The sequence below is a fragment of the Balearica regulorum genome, chromosome 1 (assembly GCF_011004875.1).
Source record: "Balearica regulorum gibbericeps isolate bBalReg1 chromosome 1, bBalReg1.pri, whole genome shotgun sequence".
NCBI classification, from domain to species: Eukaryota; Metazoa; Chordata; class Aves; order Gruiformes; family Gruidae; genus Balearica; species Balearica regulorum.
This window is the reverse complement of record NC_046184.1, coordinates 85,112,063-85,123,399: the sequence shown is the minus strand read 5'-3', so window position 1 is coordinate 85,123,399 and position 11,337 is coordinate 85,112,063. Positions and strand designations below refer to the sequence as shown.

At 47.6% G+C, this 11,337-nt stretch overlaps 2 protein-coding genes across 5 annotated transcripts in view; one reads left to right on the top strand and one right to left on the bottom strand.

Moving 5' to 3' along the window:
- The window catches only part of LOC104640353 (M1-specific T cell receptor beta chain-like), a 54,014-nt gene that overhangs the window by 27,604 nt on the left and 15,073 nt on the right, over positions 1-11,337 (bottom strand). The window lies entirely within an intron of this gene.
- LOC142603250 (trypsin I-P1-like) lies at positions 3,838-7,673 on the top strand. Its single transcript, XM_075762817.1, has 5 exons — positions 3,838-3,984; positions 4,691-4,859; positions 5,488-5,741; positions 6,540-6,676; positions 7,414-7,673. The coding sequence occupies exons 1-5, from the start codon at positions 3,945-3,947 to the stop codon at positions 7,561-7,563; spliced, it is 750 nt and encodes a 249-aa protein (XP_075618932.1). The 5' UTR covers positions 3,838-3,944; the 3' UTR covers positions 7,564-7,673.

Genomic DNA, 11,337 nt, shown 5'->3' with positions numbered 1-11,337 from the left:
AGGGAAAGTGAGGTTTAGACTGGAGGCAGAGGTGTCTGTCCCACACAGATGTCTAAGTAGCGGGGGTTTGGGTTTTCAGGAAGACTTGGCCAGGGACTCGGCCAAACTTCTCCTAGAATGCTGTCAGCATCGGTAACAGTAGCAAAGGCGATAGCAGCTTCAGCAGCAATGGGGTGAGTAGTGGTGGACTCTGTGTGGACATGACCTTCAATACTCTTGGCTCAAGGGGAAATGAGGTCCCCAAAACAATGGGAGGCAACAGTTTTCAGGAAGGGGAGGGAATAGGGCTGCGATGAGACCGCTGAATGGGACTTCCATAGATGGAGGCAAATGTCACAGCTCCACAGCAGTGAGGGAGATGAGCAGAAAACGTGCCAAAAGAGGTCAAAAATTATTTTAAGAGACTCTGGTATCAGGGCCGAGGTTTATGGGGTGATTGACATTCTCTGGGGAAAGGTCAAGGTCCTCCATGCCCTAGGGAAGTACTGAGCATGGGGTAGGTCCATCCAGTGCATTGGCATTCCCAGGAGCAGGGGACTGCAGATCTCCCACATCTGGTTATGTGTTTTCTGGATAGTTTAGTTCCCTCCTCCCACCCTATACTCTTTCCCCAGCAGACTGTCAGTAGCTTTGATGGCGACATCGGAGAATCTGGCAGTTTCTACAGCAGTAGTGTGAGTTGAAATGGTGTTTCTGCTTGAGTTAATATTAGCCAGTGTCCCCACAAACAGAACAAAGGCCAGGGGTGTCCAAGCAGTGGGGAAGAATGCAGGATAGCTGGATCAAGTCAGCTCCAAAACGCCAGCCTGCTTGGTGCAAAGCTTAAATGGGAATGTCCCAGAAAATGCTTGGAGAATACAGCTGACTCCTCCACACCTCTTTGGAAAAGAGAAAGAAAAAAAAAAAAAAAAAAAGCCTCTGGAGAAGCTAATCTGTGCAGAAGCTGAGCTTCTGGTGGTAGGAGATTTATTTGAAGACATGGGACTAGGGAATGGGAAACCTGAAAGACATGATACTTGAGGTCCAGGGACCCTAGGGACACAGGACCTGAGACATGGGCCTCATGGAGAGGTGACCCAGGAGCACGTGAATCCTGGGATCCTGGGATATTATTACCTGGGAACATGGATCCATGGACAGGACCGTGCTATTTCTAACAGAGTGGTCTAATAAAAGCTCCATGGCCTCAGAGGAATAACACATCTTTCTATCACCCAGCATAGCTATGGAGAAGCCCAGTTTTCTGTGAATATTGGAGAGTATCTGTCCCTGCGTTTGGTTTCAGCCAGCTCCACACACCTGGAGTGGGTGGGGAACTCCACTTCTGAAACTGGGGAAGAGCTGGGTGGTCAGAGGTGCAGCTGGGAAGGGACCCTTGGCAGATCCCAGTCTCGGAGCAGGGTCTTTGTATTTTTTTCAGCCCTATCCCCTCTCATCTAATTTTTTGCTTGCTGCCCCTTGCTCCATCTCTCAGAATCTAACTCAGCTCTGGTGTCCCTTGAGTTGATCCCGGCTCTTCTTGGACCGTCTGGGCTACAATGACCTGCCTCGGCTCCCTCCACTCTCCCTGGAGAGAGTCTTCAACCACCCTAAAGCCTCTCCCTTTCTCCTTCCCTCTGCCCCTCCCTCTCCTGGTTTCCCAATCCCTTCTCCACCAAAACTGGATGCTGGGCACCACAGCCTCCCTTGGCCACACTCTTCTCTACATGCCTGGGTTCTGTGCTTTGGAAAAGGAAGAAGGAGGGGGGCAGGAAAAAAGTCTGTATCGAGGCAACTGGAGAATTTCCAGGATGCAGGGAAATTTTGCTCAAAGGCTGGAGAAGGAAATGTGCATCACAATCAGTTACTCTCTGGGTCAGGTTTAAAGATTTATCGAAGCAATACAGCAACCAGCTATAGGGGAAGGAAGGCAGAGGGGATTTCTACCTGTGGATCCTTTCTGAGAGATCCTAGTCCCTGAACACAAGAGGAGTCATATGGAAAGAGATGCTCTGAGGAGTCTTTATGCTGCCTAGGAAAGCTAGATATTTTACTCCCCAGGCAAGCACCTTCCAGAACTAGGAACCATGAGGGCAAATGTTGCCATGATTTAAGCCCCATCCTCACTTCCCATCTCAGCCTGACCAAGAACAACACAGCAGTACTGTCAGATAAACCCACCTTCCAACACACACCTTTGTTAGGTCAGCCCTGACCTGACCCCTCCCATCCTGCTCAAAAGGGGCTGAGCTGCTCCCAGGACCCCCTCTATGCTCCAGCAGATGAAGGGATGTGTTTGGGTAACTCTCCAAACTGTTTTGCAGGACTTTGGCAGCCCTGACTGTTCTTTTCTGGGTCATAGGAAACACCGTGGCAGATGGGTGAGAGTCCAGGGGGCTCTGCACTTCTCTTTGGTCTCTTCCTGGGATATAGTAACAGGGAATTGTCCAACATCAGGCAGTTCCTGGGGATAAGGGAGGTCAGATGAGGTGTCTTTCAACCTCATAGCCCTCAATGGATTTTTCTTCCACAAATGTGTACCCTCGTTTTTTTGAGGGCATGTAAAACTTTTGCATCTACAAAAAAACTGTGGACAGGGACTCACAGCTTTCCTAAAAGAGGAGGCTTTGTCCTTTGCTTGTTTTGAACCTGCCAAACCCCCTAGCTTTGCTTGCTACCGCCTAATTCTCATACAGGAAGAGACAGCAAGCAATCCATCCTTTCCCAGTCTCCCCAGGCCACTCGTAATTTTACACACCCCTGTCATGTGCTACCTCCTTTGTCTCTCTAGGAGACTGAGAGTCCAAGTCTCTGACATGGGTGGAAATAGAAGAAAAGCAGAATGATGTGCCACTGGGGAAAGAGGAACGCAGGCAGAGAAGACAAGGCAAGAGGCTGTGGCAGAAGGTTTGCTCAGATGTGCAGAGCTGGAGGATCAGAAGCTTTGGAGAACGTTCCAGCTGCTCCCAGCAGGAGAGACTTGGGAAGAGACAATCAGTGGTGCCTCCAGCATCGAGCTCTGTGAGATGTACAAGGCCTAGCCTCAGAAACTCCTCCCCTCGATGCTCCTGGGAAGCTTTCTCTCCATCAGCCCACGGTCTCGCCAGGTTTCCCTTTCCCAGGATCTTGCATCAGCCTGCACAAATGTATTTACTTTATCTGGATCCGGTGATGATGCGGCTGACTGAAACACTTGAACTAGGAACATGGATTTCTAGAAATGCAAGCTGCCATTGCTTGTCCATTGCTAATACCTAACACAGCTGCTCTCCATTCACCAATCCTCCTCCTCCTTCCTGTGCCCCTGGAGACACCAGCAGTCTGCAGCACTGCATTAAAAGAGAGCCTTGTTTGCAGCTGGAGATGTACCCCTGGAGTGAATTTTTGGAAAGGCCCTGAAAAAAAACCTTACAAAGGGTCTGTGGAATGTTTGGCAGCATTCAGCAGAAGAGGGTATTACTGAAATAAATTTAACAAACTTAACACTGAGAGGTTTTGGGTTTGGATTTTTTTCTTCAAAATAAACGCGTAGCGTCTTACTGTCCATTACCTACAATATTCAGTTTCTGGTAGAAATATGCATTTTTTAAGAATGACACCGTCAGCACCTTTGAGGACTCTCAAAGGGGTTTGAGGGTTGCTATCAACAGGTGCTGCGTATGAGAATGAGACAGGCCAACAACCGCACATCTTCCAAAGCCCAAACGTATTTTTAAATTGAAGGTTGCCTGCTGAAGTAATTTAAAATAGCTTTCTGTCTTTGGAAAGGTTTATGATTAACTGATATGTTATTTGTACTTTCTACCAGTGCCTGTTAATGCCCACGTCTGGATCTTCAAATTTTCCACTGTGTACTTTTTGTCTGGAGAAAACCTTGGAGTAGAGATAAGGCCATTTCAAAAAATGTATTTCTAGCAGCTCATGCTTCCAGTCCACCAGTCCGGGCTTGAGGCTGTGTCCAGATCATGAAATACATACTGTTTGTCACCTTTGTTGGTGTGGCTGGTGAGTATATTTTTTACTTCTATTTTTGTAACTTACAGGGAAGCTCATTTTCTGAGCAAATTTGCAAGGTAGTCCATTGTGGGAAAGTAAAGTCCGGTTTCAACTTGCAGAAGTTTTAAGGCAGAGCACTGCAACTTCTTTTCACTGCTGTCTGCTCATAACAGCTTGTTTCACAAAATGTGGAATGAATGCCTTCATAGCAGTTCTTGACCCAGGAATACTGAAATGTGTCCATAGCTTCCAAAAAGACTGTCTCTCTTGTAAGGACTATGAAGCACAAAGGTAACACGTCTGGCTCAGGAAGTCTGAATGCTGCTGTAATTTTTTGGACTATGGGCGAGTGCTCCAAGGAAATATCTCTGCAGACTTGTTTTGTACTTACAGTCAGTCCACTATTGACCCCCACTACTGCAGACAGGATCCTGGGACAGACACACCTTTGATCCGATCCCACATGAGCATTTTTGCGTTCCTACGTTCACCCTGGAACTAGCAGCCAGTGCTTTAGATGCAGATACATGAGATGCCAATCTAAGTCTGACCACCTTATTTTAGGGAGCAGCAAATGAATGTCCATTAGACTTGCCCACCACTGCTACCATGAGTTTTTATAGAAGTAGAGCCTACAAGTGAGATGCTCGTTTCAGTCACAGGGGCACGAGATTCCTTATGTCAGATGTTGACGTATGCCACTTCTATCTCCCAGTTGCCCTCCCCATCAACGCTGATGATGATGATGACAAGATCGTGGGAGGCTACACCTGTGCAGAGAACTCTGTCCCCTATCAGGTGTCCCTGAATTCTGGGTATCACTTCTGTGGAGGTTCCCTCATCAACAGCCAGTGGGTCCTGTCAGCTGCTCACTGCTACAAGTCGTGAGTGTTATAAAAACATAATAAAAAAAAAATTATTCCGTAACCTATTTCTTTCTCCCAGTTCACTTCTAGCAAGTATTCTGGGCTGTGAGATCCAAATACGTAAGTGACTCTGTTCTGACAGGAGACAAGCAAGGAGTGGGTGGCTCATTCAGGACACTGGGCTGAGGCATCATGAGGGCTTTTCCACTTCTTCAAATGTTTCTGTGAGCGCGGAGCACTTTCTGAAATGACAATGTAGTATTCTAGCAATGAGTTACGGGCTGTGATTTCTTACAAATTGCATTAATCCTGCTAAAACTTGGTCACTGGAGAACGGGAAGAGAAATGAGGATGATAGCAGTTTTCAGAATTTTTCTGGAATGGTTGTGTAAAGCACTGTTATATATTCAGCTTGTCCCGGCTCAACAAAATAAACCTGCAGAGATTCACCACCTCTACAGGGAGTGGGGGTCATCTCAGTGTGGATCCCCAGGATTTATTGCAGGACAAGAAAGATAACCTGCATGACAACAGCTACTACGATAGTGCTGTTGAAGCGAGTGCATACCGTGACGGGGAGGTTCTTTATAACCTATTGGTAGCAGTCTTTACTGCCATTGTATATGCCACTCCTTCTCTTTTCAAGTCGCATCCAAGTGCAGCTCGGGAAGCATAACCTGGCCCTCTCAGAATCGACGCAGCAGTTGATTAGTTCAGCTAAAGTCATCCGCCACTCTGGCTACAGCTCTGCAACACTGGACAATGACATTATGCTCATCAAACTTGCCGAACCAGCCCAGCTCAACCGAGCTGTCCAAACAGTTCCTCTGCCTACGAGCTGTGTGACCGCAGGCACCGAATGCCTAATCTCTGGCTGGGGCAACACACTCAGCAATGCCAGTGAGTACTCTGTGGGAATGTACAGCATCATGAGGGCCTGGGGGACACTCTAAGACCTCGCAATTAACTCCAACCAGTACAGGGTAAAGCACAGAGAAGTGCTGTGGGACAGGCCTTTTTGAGTGATCAGTCTGTGTAGGCCTTAACCATTTAACTGCTTTAAAGGCAGGCTTTAGGAGGTCCTTCCTCTTGTTCTGTGTCACGAACATGGAATCGCATAAGTCATCCATGCGCCGTTCACCAGCGTGTTCGCAACGCCATAAATTTTGTGGCCTGGCGCTATCAGCTGTGCAGTGCCAAGCAGTAGCAATTTAACTAATATCAGTAGAGTTGTCAGGTCCCTGAGAACAAGATCAAAATCTGTGATTGTAGATCTAAAGTTACTACAGGAGAGTTCCATTCGCTTACACCAATGGCCAGAGGCGTGGATGGTGAATGGTGTCGAACCCACTGATGACAACTAAACCTGCGCCAGAGGAAAGGGTGGTTTTCCTGGTCTTCCCAGGTTTCCTCCAGCCCATGTGCTACCAGAGTAGCTCTTAGCTCCACGCTTGCCAATTTATGATTTTTCTAGGTATCAGAAAAATTAACGTGGCTGCAGTGTAGAAGGGTGGGCCCATGGGTACAATCTGTTCCACCTAATCAAAAGGAATCCATGCTGCAGTTACTGTTCAGGGGAAAAATGATGACCGCTAAAACAGGATATTCAGTCATTACTTTTCTGCTAAGACAGATCTTCTCCGGGCTCTGAAATGAACTCGGTGATGCCATCAACCATCTCTCCCTGTTTTCTTGTAGATCTGTATCCAGACACCTTGCAGTGCCTGAAGGCTCCTGTACTCTCCTCCAGCGAGTGCACCAAAGCCTACCCTGGGCAAATTACCAAGAACATGATATGTGTAGGATTCATGGAGGGAGGGAAAGACTCCTGCCAGGTAAAACATCTGCCTCTCCTTTCCCATATGTTTCTCTCCTGCCTTTTGCTAGTAGAAGAGGCCACCATATTAGAGAATCGGCTATAATTACTGCACTAGCATGTGTGAATGTTGTTTTTTGGAACAACAGCGGCGGCTTAGGGTCGAAGTTGCTTATGGAGTGAGGCTGGGTTTTGTTCCACTCAGTTAGTCATTGTCCCTTTTCTGAGACAGCAAATACGTCTGCCCTAATTCTCCACAAGCAGACGATGCCACCTTCTGCGCCTTAGGCTACTGAAAATGGAGGAGTGCTTGCTGCACCGAAGAGTCAATAGTAATCACGGTGACTTTAGAGCTTAGGACACAAATGTTAGTTTTGGACTCACCGAAAATGGAATAGCCAGTGTGCCAAGATCCAGGCAGCCTGGAAAAGGAACACACCTGGCAACTGCTCTGCATTTTACATGTGCCTAGCTCCATGGAGATATTTGGCAGAATAATGTTTAAGACACACATATCCTAAGCATCTGCCAAGGACTGCATCCAACAAAAATAGGCATCTTAGTCATCCTTAGCTGTCTTGCCCTCGGAGCTAAGCAAGGCACAGTAGCATCAGGTGTAGCGGGGTAATCAGAAATGACCTTTGTAGAACAACTGTGTAGAAAAAGCCCAATGGCGGTCCCTCGGTTTCTGGGATCTCTGGCTTACCGCTTACTCTGATATCATTTGCTGAATATCCGTAACCTTTATGTTCACAGGGGGATTCTGGTGGTCCAGTAGTCTGCAACGGGCAGCTCCAGGGCATTGTTTCCTGGGGGATTGGATGTGCGCAGAAAGGCTATCCCGGGGTTTACACTAAGGTTTGCAATTATGTCTCCTGGATTGAAGCAACTATGTCTGCCAACTGAGACACTCTTCTTCTATGTGACCTCCTTTTTTGCCTCATCATTTTCTTCTGTTTCGGGACTGGACATACATACAAAAAATTATCAAAAAATAAAGACTTTCAGGCACCCCTTCTTTGTGCAACGTTTCTCTGGGTACTTCCATAGGCTATGATATGGAGGACAGAGGCAGCGGATGTTGCTCTGGTGAAGATATTTCATATTTGTAGTGCCTCTCAACTGGCAGGATCTTGGAACCTTTTGCAGACTCATCTTCCAGCGTCTTTCAGTCCCTTGCATGCAGCCATTTCTGGAGCAGAACATCTCTTCTGTTTATCATCACCTACTCAGGTGCTACAAAACTGCCTAGAACATCTGAGAGAGTGCACAGAATCACACAGGCAGCATACTCCTACTGTAGAAAACAGCAGGCAGCAACACAAACACTCCCCATCCCCCCCACTCCCACCCCCAACAATAGGCCTTAACATTGCCTAGTGGAACCTCCCTGAAAGCTCTACTTGGAGAATGAAACAACCTCTTGCTTGGGCTTGTTCTCTTCATGTCTTCATGTGCCAGTGCCACTGGGGCTGCTGTCTGTACTTTTTTCTCAGTTAACTGGTCGTACTGGGCTTGCTTATTTTTCCTGGAAGAGTCAAGAGGACCCAGGTGTTCCTGGGTTCTGGTTTTAATTCCTCCTAACTCCAACTGGCACTGGAGGAAGCTGCCAAAGTTGCCAATGGGCTGTGTAGCTGTCTCCTTAAAAAAGAAAAGGGAAGTAGAGAGTTTGAGTAAAATAAGAGGGTTGATAAAAAGCAGAGAATAGGTGAAATTAAGGAGGAGAAATGAGGAGAAATTAAAAAGAAATCCGACACTGGTGCAAAGGGAGGGAGAGGAAAAGAGCAGGGCATGAAGGAACAAGTGCCATTTGCCTACAGAGACGTTTGGTCTTGGCTCTCTCAGGTGCTTTGTCACTGAAATGCCTCTTAGGAGAGTAATAGGTGTCTGAGTCATTGAGATAGTCACAATATACAAACAGGATCAGACCGTAGCTTTGTGTCCCATTGCTCCGGAAGCACTTGCTGAATTCTCTCTCAGCATCTGCCCTTCTTCAGAGAAATCCCTGAGCTGTAGCCTGGCATCGTTCCCTTCAGCCTGTTTTCACCAGGAGACAGAGTTCTTATCTGGGAGCAGTTGAAATTTAGCTGTAGCCTGGCATCGTTCCCTTCAGCCTGTTTTCACCAGGAGACAGAGTTCTTATCTGGGAGCAGTTGAAATTCACAGGTTCTCCCTCCCTGACCCAGGCGAATGGAGGGTGGTTGATATCTTCATCTGGTGTGTTAGGGGAAAGAAGAAAAAGTTGGAGGACAGAGGAGAGGACGTGATGAAAAGATGATGAGATGAAAGGGGTGTGTGTGTGTGTGTGTGTGTGTGTGTGTAAGAAATACTTCTAAGCCTGTACTCTACGTGTCTGGGTGTGGGAGAGGATGATGGGAAGGGGCAAGGTTCTGCTTCAAAACTCCTGGGACACTTCAATGCTCTTGGCTAGCTCTCTCCTGAACCCACTGGAAACCTCTTAGATGAGATCCAAGGCAACAAGGTGTCCACCTGGTCGGGGCTGGGAGTCTGGATGCCTGGGTTCCCTGAGATGCAGTCTTGTGTTGCCACTGGGGGTTGGGCAGAAAAATTAACCCTTTATATCTGCTATGCAAAATTGCACAAAAAGGTTTAGGCATCTGGAACCACCCCATTTGCAGCCCTGTGACGCTTCCTCAGGGAAAAATGTGGACGGTCTCGGTCTCAGGATTATTTCTGGTTTCTCTCTTGGCAGGATTATGGCATTATTTCCCACTGGGATTATGAGACAAATAGAATTCCATTATGGGTTTAATCACATTGCGATTACCTGCTAAATGCCCATGTGTGGTTTGGGAATAATCCCAAGTGGGATTTCAGAGTTTTTCCCATTTGGGATGACAGGATTAATCCTCACCGAGTTTATGGGACTAACCTCAGGAGGGTTTTGATATTACTCCTCAATGGCATTACAGAATTCTTTTCATTGTGATAATAGGATTAATCCCAACAGAATTATGGGGTTACTTCCAAGGGGGATTATGGGATTAATCCCCAGGTGGATTAGGACCTCTCTTTCTCTGGGGAAGCTATAGCGCCCTATAACCTGGTAAGCGCAGAGCAGTCAGTTCCCAGGCTGGACTTGTGTGGGCAGAGGTTTGGGCTGATAGCTGAACATTGGCCATGGGTCAGGGTGTAGAGCGGCCCCTGCTCCACACTGGGCAAAGGGTGACATACATTTGTCTTTCCAGGGCAAAGGCAGGTTCAACGGCAGGATCGTGTTCAACGCTGCTTTGAATGGCCAGGATGTAAGTGGCATGTGGGAGAGACCCCAGGCCTTGGTTCCACCTCCTGCCCCAAGGGGCACAGAGAGGGACAAAGGAAAGTGGAGTGCAGACAGCCAGGCTGGGTTGGTGTGGTCCGGAGAGGTCCAGGTAGAGTGAAGGACAGCCCCAATGGGGCTGAAAGGGAGCTGAGCTCTTCTGCGTGATGAAGTCAGGAGCACTGGACAAGGCTTGAGGACACTCATATTGACGAATCCTGGGGCCCCGATCTAAGACTGGAATCCTGTGTGATGGGACCCCACTAGAATCTCTTTGAAATCACAGGGGGTTTTTAAGAACCCCAGAACTGGTTTCAGCAAAGGTGTTCACCTGTAACACCTGAACCATGAAATAATAGGACAGTGTAGGGCAAAAGGACAGAGGGCACCTTCCTTCCACAGAGAGTAACTTTCTATCCCCTTCGTCCCATCACCGGACAGGATTAACACACATTTGTCTTTCTTGGCAGGACTTTAATGGAGAAACAGCAGTCTATATGAGTACCACAAAGACCCTCTCATCCAAACCTTCCCCCATTCTTCTTGAAAGCTCTACTGCTTTGGGGAATACAACAAAGACTCAAAGAGGTACTTGGGGGAGGGGAGTCGTATCCAAGGGTTTCCAGTCTGCCCTCTGCTCAGGTAAGGGTTGTCTCTAGAATCGGGGCAGGTCTTCCAGGGCCTGGAGCAGGGCAGTTTGTAAAGTTTCCCCAGATGCAAACCATTCCTTCGAGTACCAGACCCTGTCCCAGAGCTGCCTCACTCCTCTGGCAAGGGATTTGTCCCTCTGCCTCAGGAGAATGTCCCTGTCCCAGCTTGTGCCCATCACCTTTCAGTCCCTTCCTGGGCACCACTGTAAAAGAAATCTACCAGATGTGAGTTACCCTAGGTTTGCTTTATGGCAGCGCTGGATGCACGGGGGAAACAGCTCCACCAAACGTGCATACAGGTGATTACCAACACACAGGTTATATTAGAATCAAAACATACATATTCATTATTTTTCTCAGAAAAGGCAGTCCTATGATAATAATTTCTTGGAATTCATTTACGTAGTCTCCTCCCCATCACATATGCTCAGTGATTTGAGTCGGTGGTCCTCAAGGGGTCTCTGGTGGTCATCAGTGGTCGCACGCCCGTGTTCGCTGGATGACCCTCTTCTTGCAGGCATGCGCAGTATCCTTGCTGTGGATACACCTGTCCATAACAACTTACTTCATAAGATTAATATTCCCAGGCCTATTGTCCGGTTGGGTAGGGACTGTACATGGAACGTAGCAGCATTGTACATTGCCATGGTCAGTTAGCTTCATTACCTATTACCTTGGTTACAAACTCCTTTCCCACGATTATAGGCTTTGAAACAGTTCTAGGCCTTAAGCAGCTTTCTAGTTAACAGG